Genomic DNA, 24684 nt, shown 5'->3' with positions numbered 1-24684 from the left:
TTGAAAATAATATTCTTTCTTCATGTTTAGTTTTATTCCTCATCTGATAACTGTTTACCTTGCTGAAACCAGCATGTAATGATCTTATTTCAGTTTTTACGTGATGTTTACTGAGGCTAAACAGTTAAGAAACTGATGATATTGCAGAATTTTTGGTATTAATGAACCCTGTCTTACTCTGCTAATGGAATATATGTACCTAATAACAAACAGTGCAACAGACCTAAAAATGAAGGGTTCATATAAACACAAAAAAATCTTCATTAGATGTTTCCAAAGCTTTGACTGCTTTGCTGCAGGTTTTTTTGGGCACTGTAATACAATAGATATGTCTAAACAGTATCATCATTTGGTTTGATAAGCTGACAAAAATGTCTGATATTTTCTTTACACAGGGAAATTACCGCTTCATGAAACTTCTACTGGCTCGTAGGGGGAACTGGATGAAGAAAGACTTAGAGGATATGACACCATTACATTTAACTACACGTCACAAAAGCCCAAAATGTTTAGCTTTGTTGTTAAAACATATGGCACCTGGAGAAGTGGATACCCAGGACAGAAATAAGGTAAAAGTGCTGCTTATTTCAAGACAATGCTTGTGGCAACTTTAGATACTGGTTTTACATCAAGCAGTTGTATGCAAAAAATTGTTTGTCATAAACTTTTTCTAGGTCTTCAAAATAGAAATATTAATATTTTCCTGAAGTTAATGATGTCAAAGTTCATTGCACTGGCTCCATCGACATTCTTCTTGAGAGTAGTTACAGCAACAGAGGATTCAAAAACAATCCAAGTCTTCTGTAACATTGTGATCCTTGTTAGAATCTGGATAGCATGTGCTTATCTTGGTCTTCTTCCTTTGAAAAACCTCACATTTAGAATCTTTTCATGATAAGAGTCACTAGAAAACTGCCTATAATTACAGCAGTCATTCTGGAGAGGTCATGCTGACTTCATGACCATGCTAGTTAATTAACAAAGGTATGCATAAACCAGCCAAAACTGTTTAGCAACCCTTCCTGTTCAGCAGATTTCCAAGGCTGTATTTAAAGCATTGCCAGATTCCCCACAAAATGTAGAGCATTTTTCTCCCAGTTGATGTCATGAGTCATTGCAGTAGCAAAAATGGAATGAAATGGTGAAAGATGATCTGGGATACAGAGTCCAACCTGTTTGACCCTGTTGGGCACATGGCTTGTTCAGTTTCCTTGCTGCAACTGTGCACATCAAGATCATCAAATATAATTCCCGAACATGAGAGAAAACAAGTGTCTTTTACATCTGCTTCCATGTGGGTAACTGACTGAAACTGGTTGTAGGTGAGAGAAGTCAATGAACCAAGGCTACACTGGCCTTCTGGTAACCAAAAGTTTCTGCTTCATTGCAACTGTCAGTTTCCAGGGATACTGGTCAGCTCTATTTAATAAATAACACTCCTCGATTTATTACAAATTTTACTGGTACAAGGCTGTAGTGGCACTTTGTGGACTTCTTCTTCAGTAAGTGTCTAGTAGAAAAAAAGGCTGTGCTATCTTATTTTTGTTATCATGGTACTAAACTAACAGCTGGCAGTAAAAAACAAAAATAGGCTTCTTTTTGCCTTCTTCCTTTACAGAGAAGTTAAGGATATGATAGTGAACTTACACATTCCATGTCACAGTTTAGGGATGCTAATCCAGGCTGTTGTACTTCTATGCACAAATGTCCTGCCAGAGTTATTTCTCTGCTTCCAATCAAAGTGCCATGTAATATTTAGCAGGGGTAAGGGGGTAAGAGAGATGGGAAAAAATAAATCCATTCTTTGCCTTACAACTGTCTGTTACTTGGCAGTTGGGAGAGGTGTGTCTAATAAATGAAATACTTGTTAATATGCCAACATTTTGCTGGTTAAGAAACCCCCGCATGTTGGTTCGCTTATGTAATTATGAACATTGATAAGGCCTGTAAAAAAGCTGCTGGCAGTCAGGAATTGGCAATAGGAGCATGGATTGCCTTTTGATGTTTTATTGGACTGCCGTGGGTCGTTGGGCATTAGATTCACTAATATTCAACCTCAGAGTTCTGAGTCGTCACAGACAGTGAAGAAATCCAAAACGTTTGTTCAAGATGGATCCAAGTCCAGTGTAAGCATTCAGTGCCATCTTCCCCTAGTGGAGAGTTTGAAATTTAAGAAGGACCACATTATTCACTGCAGTTGTTCTGTAGTGCAGCTCTGGTGCTGAGGCCTGGTTCAGATGGTCATTCTAGCTTGGATGTCATTGCTTAATGCCCAGCACAGATATTTTCTCCGGGTCTGAACTGCTGCACCAAATAGCCAACAGGGCAGTGCGGAGTGGCATGGACATTTTTCTCTTGCCATAGTCCAATAAATCTTCATATAAAGCAGTTAGACTCCTACCAGAGATACTTACATTCCAAGCATAAGGGCTTCTCAGTTTGGATCTCATGTAAGATGGTGTAGCTTAGACCTGATTCAGACCTCAGCAGCAAAGGTGTCTGATGATCTGCTCTTACTGAGGGAGATGGGCCTCTTGTTCAGCTTTGTTTAAAGCCTACTTTCATAAATTTTGAGTTGTCAGCTACCCCAGGTACATGTGCTCAGTTTTCTGTCAGTCCTCTTTATTGAAGTGTAACAAAAGCTTGCTTATTTCCCTGTTGTTTAAGGCTGGTTTTAGCCAACTTTACTTTTCATGTTTCAATACATTTTTGATGTGTTTGTAAAGCTTGTGAAAATTGTGTTGCAGCAAACTGCATTGCATTGGAGTGCCTACTACAATAACCCAGAGCATGTGAAACTTCTTATAAAACATGATTCAAATATTGGAATTCCTGATATTGAAGGAAAAATCCCACTTCACTGGGCAGCTAACAACAAGGACCCTAGTGCAATCCACACAGTGAAATGTATTCTGGTAAGAAAGTCTACCATATATGTATGTAACACTTTTCAGTCCTTACAGCTTTCCTCTGATAGAAATATTTTTTATCCTCTTGAGGTTTCTCATTTTGGTCCACTGACTCTTTGAGAATGAAATAATTTGCTTTTCCTAATATCCAGAACTTTGTAAGAAATAATCCTAAATATTTTTGCTCTCTTAAAAGGGGTTTGTTTTGAGTTCTATGGGTGAATGTATTTGCTGTAACTCATGTAAAGGGGGGGAGAAAAGGGTTGAAAGTTTTCCTGAATAAAATGGCCAGTTATATTGCTCATTTCAGTTGCATTTTGCACACTGATTTCTTCATTATGTGTCTGTAGTGGTTTGGTCCAAAATACTCATTACTGTTTATCTGCTGTGAGATAAGAATTAGGAGAAATGCAAAACAGGCACCAAACTTGAAAGAATATAAAGAAGTTTATTAACAGACCTAAAAGAAGAAAAAAAAAAAATACCACCTTCAGAACTCTCCTCCTCCCCCCACCTTCCTCCCTTCTCCCACTGACGATGTGAAAAGACAACCCTTAAGATGTTCAGTCTGTTTACCACTTCCATAATAACCTTGTTCAGTCCATTTAGAAAGAGAAGTCTCTTCTTGCTCATGCTATGAAAACATTATCACAACGAGACAGCCGCCCACTTCCAAATATCGTTCAGTCCATTTAGGAAGAGGAGTCTCTCTGCCTGCGTGTGAGTCCTTTCCCCCGACTTGCAGCTTTTCCCGCAACTGCCTTCGAGGGTCCACTCTTGAAGTTTTTTGGGGTACAATTTTAAGGTTGAGCCGTTCAGAAACAAAAACAGAGGCCCTTCTCCTTCCCTGGGAGCAAAGGGTCTTCATCATCTTCATCTTTAGGACTATCTCTGGGAGCATCTCTACGGACTGAGGTTTTCTCCTTTCCCGTTCGGAGCAAAAGTCCTCATCTGGTTCATCTCTCCCTGTCCAAACTTCTCATGAAATTACAGCTGCGTCAGCATCTGCCTATCTCAGCGCAGGTGCTTTTGCTCACGAATTGAACACTCCACCCCCCATATCTTCATGAAATTACGACAGGATACTCTGATATATCATAGCTTCACAACAGAATTTCAGCTTTAAGCATCTCCTCTCTCTCTTCCCTCAGGTTTTCAGCTCTTCACAGCAATAAAAGGGTTACTCTCACCTCGGCCTTGCAGCTTTACAGCTGGAATGTTGAATTTTTTCTTATCGCAGTGGAGAGGGGGGAGAGCCGAGCCGCTCCGGCTGCCCACGGCAAGGCAGTGGGGGGGGTTCCACGGCTGGAACAGGTCCATGGCTTCAGGATGGCCGTGGCCCGGCCCGGCCTGGCCCAAGCAGGGCCTGGCCGGGCCCACTGGGCCCTGCTCGGGCCCTGCAGCCACCTGTCCCAGCGCCGGAAACGAGAGAGAGCTTGGAGGGGGAGTTTGCCTATTCTTAAATGTGGATCACAGAGGTGATCACAACTTTAAGTGGCTTAGAGAATTGTCCATATTCAAACTGGCCAGCTGATAGGTTCTATCAGTTCCCAGAGGAAACTGTAAGCACCCCTTAGCAAGGACGTCCCTTCCGGGACTATGCTTGCTAACCTATGACAGTGTCTTTGCTTCATTATTTGAGAGTTTATATCTAGTAATCTGTACTGAAAAGTCTAGTTTAATTTGGTTTTTCAAGTTAGAATTCTGGGAAATATTTGATCAATTGTCAGTCAGCCCACAATCAGTTTGCTGAGAGAATTTCCACATAGTTTTGTATATGAATTTAATACTTTTTCCTTGATAGCACATTTTCTCTTTCTGCAATATTTTAGTTTCATCTTCTACAATGACAGTTATAATGGTTACAATGAAATCATATGCTCAGCTTGATTTTAACCTTGTTTTTTATTTTGTGAAAATCTTTGAGCTTCACTAACATGGAAAAACATCAGAAGCCTCAATTTAAATTTTCTGTCATATTAGAACCATCTTCCTGTATCTTTGACTATCGAAGGTCTTTCAGAACTAGACACATAGTGATTGTACTCTAGCTACAAGTACTTGTATGTCTGTCTGCCTGATTAGCTTTCAAGCTGAGAACTTAAATATGAATATGAAAATATGAAAAATATGAAAACTTTCTTTGCTTTTCTTCAAATCACACTGACAATCTTACAGCTACTGATACTTTTTTTACTATAAAAACAGTTTTTGAGAAGTTTCCAGTATTAAAGAAATTGTATTTCTATATTACTGCTGTGTATGCAATATATTTGTAATTTGTTTCCAGTTGTGAAATTATTTGTTACAAACAAAATTTTGTCACAAAGTTTGAATTTGTATCTACTTTTCTGCCACACTGGAGAAGTAAATTTGCTGCAGAGGAAGTAAGGATCTTTGCATTCAACTACAGATTTTGAAACATTAGGTAGTCAAGGCAACTTTTTAAAAGTTGTGGTGCGTCAGGCTCAGCCAGCAGCCTTACACCCACCCAGCCACTCGCTCACCTGCCCTCTTTCAAGGCAGAGAAAATAGAGGGAAGGCAAGAAGACTTGTGGATGAAAGATAATGCCAGCACAGTATGGAAAGCAAAAGCTGCATGCAGAAAAGGAAATTTATTCACTCTTCCCATCAGCAGGCAGATGTTAGCCACTTCCAGGAAAATGGAAAAAGAGTTTCAGCATGCTTGATCATGCTTAAGAGGACAAATGGTGTAGCCGTGAGCATCCTTCCTGCCCTCCCCAGTCCCTGAGATGTTTTGCTGAGTGTGATATTATATGGTATGAACTATTGCTTGGGTCAGTTTGTGTCAACTGTCCCAGCTGTGTCCTGTCCCAGTCTGTTGCCCACCCCCAGCCCTTTCACTGGGGGGGAAGCAGGGGAGCAGGACAGGGCAGGACATGAAAAAGAGGAATCCTTGTTATTCTACAATAGCCAAAACATGGGTGTGCCATCAACAGTTCTAATCACAAACACAAAGCCCAGCTGGTGCAAGGAAAATTGACTCCATCTAAGACAGATGTACTACAAAAGATCAAAAATACTTGTCTCCTTGCTTAAAGTGTTCTCAAAGATTCTCTTTAGGTAATCCAGAATCATGATCATGTCCAGGTTTTCTGGAGGGTTTTATTTTGTTGGTTTTTGGGGTTTTTTTAAACTCTGACAATTAAAAGACTCACAGAATAGTTTGATTGGTAGGAAACTTTTAAAAGTCATCTAGTCCATGGGCAGGAACATCTTCAACTACATCACATTGCTCAGGGCCCTATCCAACCCTTGGAACTCTTCCAGGAATGGGGAATCCACAGCTTCTCTGGGCAACCTGTTCCAGTGCCTCACCACCTCACAGTAAGGAATTTCTTCCTAATATCCGGTCTAAACCTACTCTCAGTTTAAAATCATTCCCCCTTGTCCTGTAAAAAGTCCTTCATGCCCTTGTAAAAAGTCCCTACATGTCCTTGTAAAAAGTCCTTCATCTTTCTAGTAGGTCCCCTTTGGGTACTGGAAGGCTGCTGTAAGGTCTTCCTGGAGCCTTCTCTTCTGCAGGCTGAACAACCCCAACTCTCTCAGCCTTTCTGCATAGGAGAGATGCTCCATCCCTCTAATGATCTTGGTGGCCCTCCTCTGGGCTCACTCCAACAGGCTGATATCTTCCCTGTGCTGGGACCCCAGAGCTGGATGCAGTACTCCAAGTAGAGTCTCAGGAGAACAGAACAGAGGAGCAGAATCCCCACTCTTGACCTGCTGGCCACGCTGCTTTTGACGCAGCCCAGGACACATTTGGTTTTCTGGGTCACAAACACACACTGCCGGCTCATGTCTAGCCTCTCATCCTTTACCCAGAACCCCCAAGCTCTTCCTGGCAGGGCTGCTCTCCATCTGTTCATCTCCCAGCCTGTGTTAGTACTGGGGTTGCCCTGACCCAGGTGCAGCACCTTGCATTTGGCTTCATTGAACTTCATGAGTTTCCCAGGGGACCACTTCTTGAGCTTGGCCAGGTCCCTCTGGATGGTATCCCATCCCTCAAGCTTGTCAGCTGCACCACTCAGCTTGGTGTCATCTGCAGACTTGCTGAGGGTGCACTCAATTCATTCACCTGTGTCATTAATGAATACATTAAATCTCACTGGTCCCAGTACAGCCCCCTGAGGGACATCATCAGTATCCACTGGGACATTAGGACAGTGACTAGTGCCCTGGATGCTATCCAACCAATTCCTTCAGCCCACCCATCAAATCTCTCCAATTTGTAGACAAGGACATTGTGGGGGACTGTGTCAAAGGCTTTAAAGCAGTCCAGAAAAATGCAATCCATCACCCTTCCCTTGTCCACTGATGTAGTCACTCCATCATAGAAGGCCACTGGGTTGGTCAGGCAGTGCTTGGTGACCATCAGGTTCAGTGTCACATCCCCCCTGGTAGAGCTGTCCATTACCTGTCTTATCTTCCATTCATCCCAGGACTCTCCTGAATTCTCTATAGCTCACCATGCTGCTTCTCTGGCAAATGTCAAGGTGGTTGAAGTTCCCCAGCAGCACAAGAGCCTTGAGCATGATGCCTCCTGTAGCTGAAACAAGAAGGCTTCATCAAGAGGCTCTCCTTGGTCAGGTGGCATGTAGTAGACACTGACCACAAAGTTCCCTTTATTGCCTCAGTTTCTGACTCTTACCCACAGCCTTTCAACATGCTCATGGCTGTTCTTCAGGGACAGCACATTGCACCCAATCCATCTATTGTATAGAGCAACTCCTTTGACCCTCTTTCCTGTCCTGTCCCTTCTGGGAAGCCTGTAGCCACCCACCAGTCGTGGGTTCATCCCACCAAGTGTCGGTAGTGGCATCCAGATCGGAGCTCTCAGGAGCTTCCAGCTCCTCCTCTTTGTTGCTCATGCTGGGTGCAGCAGTATAGAGGCACTTTGGCTGGGCTGAAAAGAGTGTATTCTTGATTCCATCTTGGCTTTTCCATGAATCAGCTTAATTGTTTATATTGCAATTAGCTACATCTATATGTGCTTGCTAATGGAGTAAGTTAATAACAAGTGTAAATGAAAAAATAATTCAGCTATGCTGTAAAGTTGATGATACAGAAATGTTGTTACTAGGTAATCAATCTGTTGACTGAATTTGTTGTTGCATATAAATACCTTTTTTTGGTGGTGGTGGTGCCCCTGGGTTTAATCCTGTAGTAGGATCTTCTCTCCAAATTGAAGTGTTTTTCTTACTTGTCTTGATAGATATCTACCTAGCAGAGCTCACAGTGTGCCCCTCCTTTCTTAGCTGCTTTTTGCCATACTATCCAGTTCCAAATCTATTGTCCAAGCATCGTGTTTGATTCTCATTCCTCTCTAGGTCTTCATGGCTAGGCTACCTTTATAGTTTTTCACGTTCTGTGTTGTATTTCTAATGTACGTACCCGTAGAGGGAAAATTTCTATCATCTTCTGTCTTAACATATAATTACATTTTTAAGTTCATGAAAACAGTGTCTTGTGGTGATAGCAGTATAAAAGGCAAATGTCTGTGTCCCTGTTGCCGCCCCATTTTTAGCCACATTCAACCAAACCGTTTGTCTTTGCTTTCAGGGTAGGGTCTGTAAGCGCTGTGCCATTGCCCAGGTAGCAGCCAGGTATCGATGCCTACCTCTGGTCAGCCTACACTGGCAGCCTTTGGTGCCTGCTGGCTGAGCTACAAAAAACAACGCTGCTGTTGTTTCTCCTATGCTATCTTTAATGCTGTGGAAGAATTCCCCAGGAAATTATTTTTCTCTAGTATCCTACTTGGAATTCTCCAGCGCTGCTTTACAAAAACTTGACAAAAGTTTAGCTGCTGGTTTTATCGAAACTACAGTCTATGGTATCAAAAAATACTGTCTTGTTTTTCTGCACTCTACCCTTTGGATGTGGCCAGTTATTGTCTCCTGTTTATAAATTCTTAAAGCTAAGGTCATCTTTCTGTTTGATGTTTGTATAGTACATGGTCCATTGGTATTGTCAAAATAAACAATTACGAAAAGAGCTCAGCTGAATGCTGAGAAGGTAGGTGTGCAGGGGTGACAGTTATGCACAAATTGGTTATATCTGGTATTGAAATCCACGAAATACAGCCAAAATGGAACTCCACATATGTAGAAAGTAAACGTGTGAAGTAGAGAGAAACTCTAATCTGGAGATCCTCTCATGGTCAACTTCCTTTTCCACCTTTCCAGATTCAGCAGTGCTTGGTTACATGAAAAATGTTGGGAATATTTAAGGAGAAAACAACAACATAAGGTTCCATTATTATGATGGAAGCAACTGCTTAGTACTCTCTGTCTATTTTGTATCTCTTCTCTTTATTTATTCTTCATGGTAAGAGACGTCACATTTGCTTACACCACACTTTCCATTATCGCCATGCCACAGAAAAATGCTTAGCTTCTGTTTCTTCTCTGTATTGTGCTTAAAATATGAATACAGTATGACAGTTTAATTATAGCTAACTAAACCCACTTAAAATCTAAAGAAGTTATACTTGTGAATATAGGCAGAAACAGACCTAGAAAATTTTAATTTAAGTGGCCAAAAAATTCAAAACACACAAATACTTTTAGGCTGGAATATAAATAGTGGCTTTGTCATTAGAAGATTCTGTACCATTGTGCAAAAATAACACTTTTGACTATGGGGATCTTTCTTGACAACATCAGTGACTTTAAGCCAGGAGTTTTAGGATTCGTTTATTTAGTATGTTGTTTTACTTCTGGAAGGCTTGAAAATCAGCTGTCAGGATTACATCAGCAAATTATAAGTGAAGAAGCATTTGTTTTCTTGTTTGTCCATTTTGTTCAAACACTTTTTCCTCTGGTAGACTTAGAATTTTAGTGATAACTTCTGTGCCTACCATAATTCATGTTTAGCCATACTTAAAAGTGATTCTCATAAAATGAATTTTTGCAGTAGGCTCTATGCTCCCCCTGCTGAGCTCTATGAATAGACAAAAAGGAAGCATATTATCAGTTAGCTTTCTCTTGATAATTATTAAAGTTAGGGGAGAACATACAACTTTTCACTGTAGTGGCTCAGGTAAATGCTTTTGAATGCTTATCAAAAGAAGTGTTACACATGCTTCGATTATCGAGGTTTGTGCATGTAACAATGTTAACTTTGATTGTACTTTTAGTTGAGAGTCATATTTATCAAATTTTTATGGTTTTAATAGAGTATCTGTTATTGTACTAGTGACTGCACGTATTGGTGATCTCCAGTATGTTTCAAGTATGTTAGATTTTGATTCTAACAAAACATGGCTGACTGTACTGATACCTAATCTAAAACTGATGAAGATTTGTCTGAGACAGGCAATTTAATTAGCATTTAATTAGAATTGGCAGATGTTATTGCTAATAGACTGTCCATCATCTTTGAAACGTCATGGAGAGCAGGAAAGGTGCCTGAGGACTGGAGGAAAGCCAGTGTCACTCCAGTGTCTTGAGAAAGGGCCAGAAGGACAACCCAAGAAACTACAGGTATTGCTTCAATCCCTGAAAAGGTGATGGAACAGCTCTTCCTGGATGTTATCTCTAAGCATGTGAAGGAAAAGGAGGTTATTAGTAGTGAACATGGACTCACCAAGGGGAAATCATGCTCGACCAATAAGATACCTTCTGTGATGGCAGGACTGGCAGGGTAGATGAGGGAAGATCAGTGGGGGTTGTCTACCTTGACTTCAGCAAGGCTTTTGACGCTGTCTCCCATAACGTTCTCATAGGAGAGCTCAAGGAAGGTAGGTTGTCCGAGTGGGCAGTGGGTGAGTTGAGGACTGGCTGAATGGGAGAGGTCAGAGGGTTGTGATCAGTGGCACAGAGTCTGGTTACAGGCCTGTATCTAGAAGTGTTCCCCAGAGGTCAGTACTGGGCCCAGTCTTTTTCCATTTATTCATCAATAACCTGGATGAAGGGAAAGACTGTACCCTCAGCAGGTTTGCTGATGTTACAAAACTGTGAGAAGTGGCCGATACACCATCGTGGTGTGCTGCCAGCCAGTGAGACCTGGACAGGAGGGCAGAGTCTAATCTAAGCTCAACAAAGGCAAATAGAGAGTCCTGCACTGTGGGAGGAATCACACTGTGCACCAGTAGAAGGACCTGGGGCTCCTGGGGCACAACAGGCTGCCCATGAGCCAGCAGTGTGCCCTGGGGACCAAGAAGGCCACTGGTACCCTGGGATTCACTAGGAAGAGCATTCCCAGCAGGTTGAGGGAGGTGATCCTGTCCTTCTACACAACCCTAGTGAGGCCACATCTGGAGTGCTGGTCCAGTTCTAGGGTCCCCAGTTCAAGAAAGACCAGTAGTTACTGGGGAGGGTCCAGCTAAGTGCTATGAAGATGAGAAAGGGACTGGAGCATCTCTTTTATGAGGAAAGGCTGGGAGAGAGCTGGGACTATTCAGCCTGGAGAAGAGATCACTGAGAGGGGATCTTATCAATGCATAGAAATACCTTAAGTGTGGATATCAAGAGGATGGAGCCAGACACTTTTCAGTGGTGCTCAGCAACAGGATAAGGGGCAATGGGCACAAACTGAAATATGGAACTTCCATCTGAATATGAAGGAAAACATCTTTACTGAGATTAAAGGTGACTGAGCACTGGAACAAGCTGTCTGGAGAGGTTGTGGAGTCTTCTTCTCAGGAGATATTTGAAACCCACCTGGACTTAATTCTGTGCAACTTGCTGTAGCTGAACCTGCTTTAGCAGGGTGTTGGACTAGATGATCTCCAGAGATCCCTTCCAACCCCTACCATTCTGTGATTCTAGGATTTACATGCAGTATGCGAAGTATGTAACTCTTTAGACCTAGAAAACTTACATTAACCAAATATTAGGAGGTTTAAGTTGACACTGTAAGAAAGTAAACAGCAAAAAACAAAGAATCAGGGCATTGCAGAGATGAAATTACTACTGCTGTAATAACTTAGCCAGACTGCCCTTAGAAAATATAGTGAAATATAACTCAAAATGTTTGGGGAGTTTTGAGGGCTTTTTAATCCATTACATAGAAAATATAGAATGTAACTTTGGTCAAGTAATATTTGGATAGAAACCATAATTCTGGAATTTTGTGACTTTCTTCTTCTTGATTTATTGTTCTCTATGTTAGATATTTGTTTTCTGTGTAGTAGTTACTCCAAATAATGCAAATGCAGGTGATTCTACCAGTTTGTGTACCTAGTGGAGTCAAAAGGGAAGATTGCAGTTAGTTTAATGAGAAAGGGATCAGCACTGATCACAGTCTCTTGCTCCTCTTTCATAAGTATATTGTAATATATAGTGTGGCTCTGTATTTTCAGGAGGATTGCTTTTCTCACTTATCATGGGTTAAAATCCCCTCTAGTGTAGGAAGTTAAAAATCTCAGGACTACATTCCCTTTTAATTTTTCACAGTGTTCCCATGACTTCAGTGAATTGTTCTGAATAGTTGGAGATCGAAAAGCAGACTCACTCCCTCTGGTTTACTGAAACTCTTGTTTTGACATTCTGCTTCTGCTCTAGATGTTTAGTGTCCTGCATCCTGAGTTTCTACTGTGTTATTGCTTATCACTGTTTTTAGTAATACCTCTTTTTTCAGAAAACTGGAGTTTAAAGTTTGTGTTTCATGGGCCTTTATGATATTTGTCATTTGAAGATCTCTCAAATGCTAAGATGAGGTTCACTTGTACCTGTTCTGTTCTTTTGCCTGAAAAAGAAAATCACGAAGAGAACTCTGTACAGAAAAACATTTGAGAGATGAAATTATCATAATACAAAACTATATAGCTAGGGACCTTATGTGAAAGTAATTTAGCATATTTTTTAAGAAAAGGTGATGAAAAGTCAAGTTATATCTATTAATGCCTATGTTATGTGATCAAGTGGCTAATCATGAAACTTTAAAATAGGCTTTTAAAATTCAAAACTAAGCCCATTAGAAATACTCTCTAACCTCTATCCTGTCACCTAGAGATGTAGACATCTCCTTGGAAATACTTTAGGGGTATAAAATGCTAGAAGAATATTATAATGAAAGTCATAAAATCAACTTGTGCAAAATAAGGAGTATTGTAGGAGAAAATCTGAAGATATGTATGTATGTCATTTTCAACTTGTAAATCATGTAAGAATCTCTAGTTATTTTCATAAAAGCTGGAGTTAATCTTTTAAAGATCTGTGTAAGGAACCACTTGCACAGTAGACTAGTAAAATTATGGGGTATGTACCAGAAATCAGGTCTTGTACAATAATTAAATATACAAAAGCATTCCATAAGAAATAGTTGAAAGTAGCCTATGCTGTAACAAAAGTATTGGGTTGTAGAGCTACATTCTACTGAACAAGGACAGTTTATCTGTCTGAAAAAACATCTGTAAAGATTGTATAGGTTTTATCTTCAATTTAAATATTTTGTAATGTTGTTGTTTCCTTTTTTTTTTTTAAGGAAGCTGCACCTACAGAATCTCTGCTTAACTGGCAAGACTATGAAGGACGAACTCCTCTTCATTTTGCTGTTGCAGATGGGAATGTAGCAGTTGTGGATGTCCTGACCTCCTATGAGGGTTGCAATGTGACATCTTATGACAACTTGTTTCGAACTCCCCTCCACTGGGCAGCCTTACTTGGTAAACTGGACAGTGCTGAAGTCACTTAGTCATTAATTAACTGTACTGTTTAATCTTTGTGTCTGATTTTTATTTAATTCCAGCCTGGCAGTATGATCTAATCTCTTAGAACAGTAAGAGTTTCTGCTCAACCAGGATTAGAAGTTTGTGTGTAGACTGCTTGTTTTAGCTTCAGATTCTCCAAAGCATTGTTAAATGCATTACTTCAACAGGTTTTATATGCTGATAATTTAAGAACAATTATAGCATATTGAGATTGTTCTTGCATATGCAGCTTTGATCATCAGTTAAAAAAACCACTGGCACTCTGGAATAGCAGGGTCTGAAATGGGGTATGCACTGCCCAGCATGAATGCAAGACAATCTATGGGAGCACATGAAGAAAATGTCAGGAGTTCTGTTTATTTTTTATTTGAAAAAATAAGAGAACTTGACTAATGTTTCATATACAGATTTAAGCTAGTACCCTTGTTTGGTCCACATGTAAGATGGTCACATAGGGATTGCAAGGTGCCTGAGGTGCCTGAGATGCTTCACATTGCAGAGTGGTTGATGGTGACACCGTGAGTCATGTGCTCACTTTCAGCCTACTGTGATGTACTGCAGTTTATGTGTGCCAGGTTAAGTGGATTTATGATCATATTCTAGTTTTTATTAAACTACCCCTCACAAACTAAGCAAGTGACTTGAAAAGATTCCCACAAAGAAAATGCAGATACTCTGATAAGGCCAGCACAAGTAAACAACAAAAAATGGCAGAGTTGACATTTCTGCTCCTAGTATAAGCTCTTCATCGGACACGTTATGACAATCTAATCAGATCTGACAAGTTTTAATTGGATAGAGTTTTTCACTGTTTAGATTGTTACCCTGAGACTCAGATGCTCTGTAAATTGTAACCTTGCATATGTGAATTTTGGTTTGGATTTACAAAAACTGGATCCTTGCAAAACAAGTTAAAACCTGATTAAACATAAATAGTCTAAATGCAGGGAAACACAACCCATAAAATGACAGCCACAAAAATAATATGATTTAGAAAATTTACCTCCTATTTCCATTCAGGAGGAAAAAATAGCCACTGGATAAAAGAATCTTCAAAGTCTCTCTCCTCTTTTAACAGGCTTCATTCCAATGATCCTTTGGGACACTGCAGACAAAGAATGCCAATAAAGGAATCAGATGTTCACTGGAGCGAGTTACTGCAACTCCAGTGACGATGTACATGTTGTTTGGTTATGTTTATTAAAAAAAAAAAGAGAAGGGTATTCTCAAATTTTCATATATGTAGGGATATTGAATTTTACAGAGAAACTGTGAAGCATTTAAAGTGACATAGGATCGGCTTTCCAAAGAAATAGTCATTATCACTTGATTCTGTCCAAGAAGCAAAATTTATTGTGTTTTGAAATTTATTGTATTTAAGGGAGGAGTTTTGTCTGTTGGGAAAATGGATTGTCTAATCAATGTAGAATAAAGGGGGAAGATGTGCCAGGATCTCCAGACTATTTTGTGAACTTGATGAGGTCTCTAGGTGGCATATGCTCTTTGGGAATTTCTGGTTAGTAAATCGTTATTAATTTTTAGGGTTCTGTTTTCAAGTTGAATTCTGTGTGTCCTATGTAGGTCTTAAAGAGAGTAAGATGTTGCTATATAGGTTAATAGTAGAAGATTTAAAGCAGTGCAGGGATACTGCCTCAAGTTTTCTTAGATGCGATGGATTGTATGTGACTGCATCTTAAGGGCATTCTTGCTCCTCTTACCTTTCCTTTTGGGTAGATAAAAGTCTCAGCCAAGTTACGTCTCTGCTAAATAAAAGTACAACAGAAATGACAGTTCCTGACCTCAAGAAATGAGTTTTAATGTTTACATTAATGGCCAAGTGAGATCCACCTCTGCACCAATTTATTTATTATTGCACCCAATACAACGTTTTTTTTCAACTCCCTCAAGCCTTATTCTCATACATAATTTAGCTAGACCTCCTGGCATGATTACAGAGTTAAGTTCCCTCTTTGTAGTTGTCTGTCCTGAAAGTTCAGGAATCTTTTTTTTCAGGCTCAGTACCCCTATGGCTTTTCTGATTGGATTCCACTCCAAACCAACTTTTTCCAGTGCACCTCAATTTACTTCTTATAGTCTTGAGGTGGGAATAGCATAGCAACATTATATCTCCTCTTTTCAGTGTTTTTTCTGGTAGGAAGGGACAGAATAATGCAGAATAATTCTGCATCCAGGGTTCTCTTAATGGCTAACAGGAAAGAGGAGCCTTCTTGTACACCCTAAGGACCCTAGAAAGAAAAAACGCTCACATAACTCTTCATCCGTTTTGACCCAAGTTACCATTTTCCCTCATTTCTGATACTTCTGTACATATAAAGTCTCAAAGTGCCATTTCACAAAAGAGGGATTGCCTAGTCCTCCTTGTCTTAGGTTTTTAAGAGCTACAGACCACAACTGTAGCACAGCTGCATTCTGTAATTGTTGGTGTTTTCATTAAAAATAGTCTACTGCTAGCAGGAAGGTTTCCCTACCTTTCATGTATTCTAAAGTAATTCAAGACAACTGTGCAAAAGTAACAAGCTGCAAAATTGATTGCTTTTCTGACATATGCGGTACTGGGAGTTTTCACCTGTAAAATCAGAGTGGTTTTATAGTATTGCTTAAAATACCAAATCATTAAATATTCTGTGAGCTGCATATGCCTACAGAAGCAAGCATATGAATGAACTGGTTGACTTTAGTTGCAATCTACTGTATTTGTCTTTGTTTTCCTGTCTGTGAAGTGAATATAAGGTTTACCCTTCCCCCCCAAAGTGTTGTGATTTTAATCTCAAAATATTTTAATCTGTTTTTATGGAGGGAGTTGTGTGTGAGCTTGTTGTTTATAGCAGCTGGTAGTAGACTAGTCTCTGATTCTGCTATACATTTTCAGTTGAAATTTTGGTTCAATAAAACCCAGGTGAAGAATTTACACTTGATTTCTGTAAAACAATATGATGTATCATGAAATCGTCAGCATTGGTTTAGCTTGTATTTGTATGCAGATGGACAAATGCTCATCATCATCATCTGATGCTCACTTCATTGTTTCTGACTGACCTGTCACTCAAATGCAGCATCTCAATTGAATTATTATAAGCTTTTTCTGGAAATATTCAACCAATTCATTACAAAGTTAGTATCATAGTTATCTGGCCAGTTACTGCTGGTTTCTTTATTTAGGGAAAAGCTCTAGTGATTTCTGTTAGAAGAAATTTTGTATTTATAAGTCATTCAGATTTATAGATGCCCCCCAAAAATGACAATACAGAGTATGGCACTGGAGCACTATTGGGAAGAAAGTATATGCCAAACTTAATAGTTCAAGTATCAAGTCTTATGTTTCTCTCTTACATTTAGACTATCATGGGTACCACACAAATACTATTTGTTAGAGTCTGTTCATTTTCTTCTCTTTTATTTGAGTTTAGGTTTTTTTCCTTGTTTTTTTTTACTAAGCTTTTTATTGACTTTAGGATTTGATAAAAATTTGGGTTTATTATATTATTTTTTTCAGGTCATGCACAGATTGTTCATCTCTTACTAGAAAGAAATAAGTTTGGAACTATCCCATCTGACAGTCAAGGTGCAACACCCCTGCATTATGCAGCACAGAGCAACTTTGCTGTAAGTAGAACATGCCCTAAATGTGAAGTAAATTTATTTTGCTGAAATCTTTATAGTTTTGCAGAGTGTTTGCATTGTTTTTGATATCATATAAACGCAGTGTTGTTGGCATGAGTTAATTCAGAGCTTTCCTATGTTATGTGATACAAATGTGGTTAATTTCAAAGTATTAAAAAACAGATTTAAAAACACTAACTTTCTGTGCAAAGAAAGGCCCTTTGAGCCATGTGTTTGCATCAGAACACACAATAGTCATTCAGGTACTTCAATAGAAAGCGAAATGGCACTTACTACTTCACAGTGCTTTCAGGTTTTAGGGCTCATTATAATGAAGTCTAAGCAGTTATAAGGTATCTAGAGTAAGACGACCTGTAGGAGTATTTGCACAGCTGCTGCAGGACCCGTCAAACCAGTCTTTGCATTCAAGAAGGTGATTAATTTATGAATATTTGGAATTATGAATGAACTGTTGTCTTATGAAGCATAGCTAAAGAGTTGAGTGCCTTTTGTCATAATTCTTCAAGAACACTATATTTTTGAAATTTTTAAAAATATTTTTTAAACTCAGGCGACAAAGAACATTGGTTTCTCAGACAGCTTAATTCTTACACTTTGGTATAATAGGTAATTTTTTTTCCCAGAGCAAGATCAGATACAGTAGAGCCAAGTATAAAACTCAGCACTTCAGTGATTGCTGGTCACAGATGTTGAAGAAGTAGTTCTCAAGCACTGAAAATTAAGAAAGCTTTTCTTAAGCTCCTCTGCCTCTCATAGTTTTCATACGCTTCCTTTACAGAAAGGGTTATTTAGTGCCTAATTAATGTAGTAGTTATGTAGTCCACATTGCAACATTTTCTTAGCAGGGGTAGTACTTTGGGTCTTTCTTGTGTACCTACATGTTAGCAAGGAAAATAAAAAAGGAAAAATTTAATGCCCTTGAGAACAATTCAGGTTAACAAATCCAGAAGTACTATTGAAAGAGGGAACTGGCCAATGTCTTTGCTTCCTTGTGAGTGTGAGTTTTGGGGGTTTGGTGGGGTATATTTGAAGGTGGTCTTAGTAAGACCATCCAGATATTTTTAAATTCAGACTTTTGTTGAAGCATATCTCTCTGTATAATCTTCAGGTTTTTTGAGAATTTTTTGTTGTGCTGATTTTTGTCCATTATAGGCTGTGTACGATTTGGGCCTAACTCTAAAATATTTGTATTGTAAAAGCCTTTCTTTCATGTTTGAATTAGACTCATAGAAAAAAAAAAAAAGCTTTTGTTTACCATCTAGTGATTATCTCCACATTCTTTTATCTTGCTTTTTTTCTTTTCTATCTGGATATATTCCTAAAAGGATTTTTCTTACTGTCTTTCTTTCCCCGGGCTTGATTCAGTTAAATGAAACATCTTCATTATGTTGCTGCCTTTTGATCCCATCAGCCAGCCAAACTGTGATATCAGCTATGTTTTAAGAGGACATAAAGTATGTGGTAGAATCAGACATTCTTTTGTAATCTTGTGTACTTAAAATGAATGTACTGTTTCCCATTTTACATGAAGGAGAATTTAATTGAGATCTGCAAGCCTGTTTTAGCTGCTGATGTACTCAAGAGCCCCTTCCTAAATTATGACTGGAGTCTGTTTTCACCAATCCAGTTGTTTCTGAGCACCACTATTTGCTTTTTTTCTCCTTTACATGCATATCATTGAGTAATTCCCACCACTGCATTCCATATACCCGGTCAAACAACTGAATGGAGACACATCCGTGTTTGTTCTGGCAGTAGCATCTCTATACTCATGGTTTGAGACCCACACTGTTGTTCAGTCTGCCCAACTTTGGATGGGTGTGGTCTGTTTCTCAGTTAAAATGTGATGTTTCTTAGTCCCTAACAGAAGAAACTTTGTTCTTTTGTGTTTACTCTAAATATTTGCATGGCTTTCAGTTTTATTTGCTGTGATATCTTGTTCTTTGCTCTGTTTTTCTGTGGATTACTTATTGTAATATGACATATGGGGGTTTTTTAATGACTGAAGAGATTTAGCCAGCACTTAATTTATGTGAAGAATTTGTTCCCTAAGACTAACTTATCCCCACTTACTATAGACAGGAAAAGTTCTAGAAGAAGAGAAGTTACCTAATATAACCACCCAAATTTAGATGTCTTGGGTATCCCACAGGAGGTCCAAAGAAACATCTCTATTTAAATTTTTGAACTTCATATGTGAAAGAAGATCAAAGAATCTTTATTTCTAGATCACTGAATATTCTGAGTGGGAAGGGACCCTCAAGGATCATTAAGTCCAGCTCTTAGGTGAATGGCCCAAACAGGGATTGAACCCCGATGTTAGTAATGCCATGCTCTCACCAACTGAGCTAAGATGCTGTCTTCATATTGATTTTAGTATGCAGGACTAAATTTTTTTTTTTCTGAATTTTTCCAGAGGTGTCCAAAACAATGTACTTTCCTTTCATATACTTGTATAGATTGATCTAGTAAATGAAATGTGGATACCCTTGCCTTATTTTTAAATATTCAAATATAGTATTTTTCAGAGTTTCCTGATAGCACAGAATTAAATGTTCCAGGTTTAACTCTCTCCTTTGCTGTTATTTTTCAGTTTGTTGTTTTTTTATGTTGTTTCCTCCACTTTTTTTAGTCATGTTAGAATACATGTGATCTTTCATAACAAAATACATGTAGAATTAAACTGATTGATACTTCTGTTTTCTGATTTGTTAATCATCCTGGTGTAATTTAATTTTGTTTTGTTTTCAAATTGTGGTAACTGCATTTTGGAAAATAATGCTTATAGCACTGTGGGATTTTCTTCTACTTTTTCCAATTAAAAGCTGTAGAAAAGAGTCATTGAAAGAAGCGTTGCTTTGCCAAAACTTAATGGAAAAATAAAATATTTGTATTTTTTAGAATGTGTGCCTCAGTATTGAAGAAGTGCAGCCTTTGCAGTGCTTTTCACTTTGCAGGATTCCCAGCAGTGCAGAGCCCTGGGAGGGTGCTGAGTTTCTGGCCTAATGAGAGGCTGTTTGTGTCTGAGGTGTGGTGGTGGTCAGTGTGAGTACACTGAGCTGTAAACTCACGCTGGGTTTGTGTGGAAAGCTTTATGCTTCCATCTCTCCTTGCTTCTGGCTGGACTTTTTCACAATAAACTGATAGTTCAGACCTAAATTCATAAAACTTCAAGGCTCTTAGATCAGTAACATAAGATAAATGAGAAATTTCCTATTTCTTTAGAGGGATGAAATAGTAAGTAATAGTGAAAAAACAAATCCAAATTAATCAATGGTACCTAAGCATTCAAACACCTTCTTGTTTAAAAGAATTTTGTTCTTTATAGCCAAGAAATTCCTGTCCTACCCAGAGCAGTGATAGAGCTATTGTGGGCTCACACAGAGGAAAGGCTAAAATAGTGTTAATAATAAAATATAAATATAAAATAAAATAATGAAGCCTGGGGTTTTTTTCAGGTTTTTATTGGCTAGCCTACCAGTGACTCATATCAGATGTTTCCCAGCTGTTACATACACAGCCTTTTAAGGCATTAGATAAAAAAGGGAAAATCTTCCCTTTATTCTTTTTCTAACAGTTGTAATTTTCTCTCTTCCTTTCCTGGGTGACTCATTAAGAATCTAGCAGCAGGTTAAACAAGTGGACCTTAAACCTGACAGCTTAAGACAAACATAGCATTTGAAGAAATAATTCTTTTTTGCTTTAAGTATAGATTTGAGTGTAACAGTTACAGTGGAAAGACTGGACTCAGGTGTAAAGATTTCCTCAATATCTTCTGATTATAGTATTTCAGTAATTAGTAACCTGTTGATGTTATTAAACATTAGGAAATATGTCTATGTTGACCCTTTCTTTTTTTTTAAGTCAAAATATTAGAGATTGGCAAAGTAAAATATTTGCATGTGCAGTTGTATTTATAACTGGAGAGAAAAAAATATGTTGGGAAAATATTTTGAAAGAACATTATTTTCCAGGTAGGCTCAGATTGGACATTAGAAGGAATTTCTTCACAGAAAGGCTGATGGAATGTTGGAATGGTCTGCCCAGGGAGGTAATGGGGTCATGGTCCCTGGAGGTGTTTAAGGAAAGACGGGACGTGGCACTTTGTGTCATGGTCTGGTTGACGTGGTGGTGTTGGGTCACAGGTTGGACCTGATCTCCGAGGTCTTTTCCAACCCAACTGATTCTGTGATTTTTTCATCACAGTATTCCAGTCATGTTTGATAAACCTGTGATATTTTTCCCATTGCTTTCTTCACAGAGACTACAGTGTCTTTTGCTTCCTTGTGATGAACACATCATGTTTGACACTAAAAAGTGTTAAATAAGTGACAGTTAAACTCATAGTTAAGGCTGCACTATGATCACTGGCGAGGGAAAAGGCATAGCAGAACATACACTGTTCCTGTTGAGCTATTACTCTTTATAACATAAAAAGGAAAAATGAAGCTTTGATTTGCTTCATAAACAGCTACATGAGACAATAGTTTCTTGTTGTTGCAGATCCCTTTTAATCTTAATTTCAACAGTATGTCTTTTCAGGAAACAGTTGAAGTATTTTTGAAACATCCTTCTGTAAAAGATGACTCAGATCTTGAGGGAAGAACATCCTTCATGTGGGCAGCTGGCAAAGGCAGTGATGATGTCATTAGGACTATGCTGACTTTAAAATTGGACATTGATATCAATATGACAGACAAATACGCCGGCACAGGTAAGATGCTTTACAGTAAAGAGACACTGGATCTTTCTAATCAGTGTGATTTCCACCAAATAAAAACATAGTAAGAAGCTATATTGGTCTTTTTCTGAATGTGTACTTTTACCCTGAAAACATTTCTGTGTTAGTTTCATTATATGTGTTGAGTCAATTCTTTGCCTTATTGTGGGAAAGAAACAAACTTTTTCTGCACAGATTGGAACAGCTCATTTGAAACCTAGCAAGAAGAAATGGACTCCAATGCTATTTAGTTAGTTCTGTAATCCTGGGAGAGGAAGAGCTGTTCTGTATTTTGAAGAATAAAATGAAATATAGTCGCATAAAAAGCTCTTCCTGAAAATGCCTGTTCAAAAACGTATTTGACAGTACATAAATACTTTGAAACAATATAGACCAAACTTACCACTGAGGTAGCTAAATGATCATCCTGTTGTCCAAAAAAGAGGTCAAACTTGATATTCCCCAAGTTTATCTTCCTGTTATCTACCTGAAACAAAAGATAAGTAGGTGACACATTGTTTCAGGATTCAAACATGTAAGTGAGGAAATTCAAAATTTCCTGTAGCAACTATGAATTTACCTTCTTTAAGGGAAAAAAAAAAGAATTTTTGGTAGAAATATTGTACCTGTGTAGTGCTTTCAACAAAAACAGAATAACAGTTCTGACAGGTGGGAGAGACAGGTGTTGAAGTGTTTATGTATTCAAGAGTGTTTGAAATGTAGGAAAAGCATTTGAGTTGTATTGTATGCTGGTGGCATCTGAATGAAAAAACGGGAGAATGTGGATATATTTGGTGTAAATTTGGAGAGGTTTGATAGCAGGGCTTCAGGGTAAGCTATGTGTAGGGAGATCAGACACTACCCACTGCCACATACAGCTAGGTCACAAAGTTAGAAGTTAAGTGCAAAAATATATTTATCTATGTATAATAAGGAGTAAAATCATAGCTAAGCTGATAGTCAGACAACACACTCATGAATAATACAATAATGGGCATTTCTTGTGAAAATTATGTTTTTTAAATAAACAAGAATGTGTATTGCAATGTTTGTTTATATAAATTTTAAAGTATTTGTTTTACAGTTACTCAAGCATTATCTTTTGGCTGTGCACACATGCAAACTAGGCTAAACTGCATGCTTAGATTTAGGGGACTTGCAGTGTAGATTTATCCCAATCAAGAAACAGAGATATGAATTTAACAGTTTTTCTTTTTTCAGAGTGCACTTTGAATAGCATACAAATGGTAAATAAACACTATGTCAGGGTTGTGCGGTTCAGGATTTGAAACATATTGAAACATCAATATTATTTTCATATTATAAATTGAATTTTTAAAATTTCCTGTGGTGGTATGCTGGATCTTAACAAAATGCATAATACGGTTAATATAAAATTCTAATTAAATATCTAAATTCTTGTTTTTCTTACAATTTAGCACACACACAAAAAAATCAGTCTTTCCAAGTTGTGATAGTTTGAAATTTTTCAGTTTAAGAAATAGTGCAACAAATAAAATCTCAGTCTTCATGTCTGATGACTTCACAAACTATATATTCTACAGTTTTAGTCTTGTTTCATCTTTTACCAGTCTCACCTACGTTTGCTACTTCCTGACAGTTCCCTTTTAAATACCTCTCAGTATTTGTTTCAGACCTTAAGGTGCAGCAATGTTGTAGTTACTGTGCAAACCTCCTTACAAAAGGGTTTTTGTCTTTGCAGGCAGTAATCAGTAATCACATACTGTGTTTCTGAAATTACTCAGGTGTGGATTTCATGCTTGAATAATTCAGGTGGTTGTGTTTGCTATCATTCAGTCTTAAACCTTTCATAGCAGTGGTATGTAATCACCTTTTAATCTTGATTTCGTTGTAGGGCTTTTGATCCAAGGAAATGGATGGGTTTTCCATTTGCTTGCAAGTGCCGTTGTGTAGAACACACGAACAGTCTCGAAGTGGGGAGCGGTGCTGTCGAGCAGCCCGAGCTGCACCGCTGTGCCAGCGAGTGCAGTAGCATGGGCTTTATTATAGCAAGCTCTAAACATAAAAGGAAGCCCACCAGTAAATCACTCTCTGATTTTTTTTTTTTTTTTTTCCAAAGGTTCTTAATCATTCCCAAGTTTTCGTGAGGGAAAAGCAGTGTTGCGTTCGGACGGGAAACTATGCACTAATAGAAAATAGCGCACATGCCTCCGTGCCTGGGATACAGCTGCTGAGCAGAGTTCAAGGCTGTGTTTTTCTGACTTTTGTGTGCAGGCTCAGTTCAGCTCGGTTGTAGGGTTGCGTTAACGCAGCCTTTTGCATTTACTTAAAAAGAGCAAGCTCTCCATTGAGCTCCGCTAGAACATTGAGACTCTCGGCATTGTGTAGGAGAATGACACCAAGGGAAAGGAATTTCCCTCCTCTCAGAGATCAGCGCTGCAGGAGCATTACAGGGGCAGCTTTATAGCTCTGCCGTCACTGCGCACAATGGAGAGGGCTCTGTCTGTCGGCTGAACAAAGGGCCCATTGTGACCAGCTGGCTGAAGAATCTCTTCAGTCACCGTGACTCCATCACAGAAAATTTGGCTTACAAGAAAATATTGAGCACAAAGTGCGAAACAAGATGCCTGCGTCAGAATGAGTGATAGGGGGAAAGAACTGGCCAAGCTGACACAGCAGCTCTTTTTCTATTGTATTGTTACACACACCCCATGTGTCATCTGATGGAGTGGTTTATTGCCTTTGGTTTCATAAGGGAT

General features: G+C 38.7%; 1 protein-coding gene across 8 annotated transcripts in view; it reads left to right on the top strand.

Moving 5' to 3' along the window:
• INVS (inversin) overlaps positions 1-24684 on the top strand; it is an 86307-nt gene that overhangs the window by 36131 nt on the left and 25492 nt on the right. For all 8 annotated transcript variants that reach the window (XM_042048937.1, XM_042048938.1, XM_042048935.1 and 5 more), the window contains 5 exons: positions 396-569; positions 2748-2915; positions 13356-13536; positions 17096-17205; positions 21766-21937. In XM_042048937.1, the coding sequence (XP_041904871.1) occupies positions 396-569; positions 2748-2915; positions 13356-13536; positions 17096-17205; positions 21766-21937 (805 nt within the window). The remainder of the gene's footprint in view (positions 1-395; positions 570-2747; positions 2916-13355; positions 13537-17095; positions 17206-21765; positions 21938-24684) is intronic.

This window comes from Corvus kubaryi, unplaced genomic scaffold (genome assembly GCF_017639235.1).
Source record: "Corvus kubaryi isolate FWS band 111438036 unplaced genomic scaffold, C.kubaryi_AGA036_p1.0 68, whole genome shotgun sequence".
NCBI classification, from domain to species: Eukaryota; Metazoa; Chordata; class Aves; order Passeriformes; family Corvidae; genus Corvus; species Corvus kubaryi.
The sequence above is the reverse complement of the archived record's forward strand: the minus strand, read 5'-3'. Positions and strand labels throughout refer to the sequence as shown.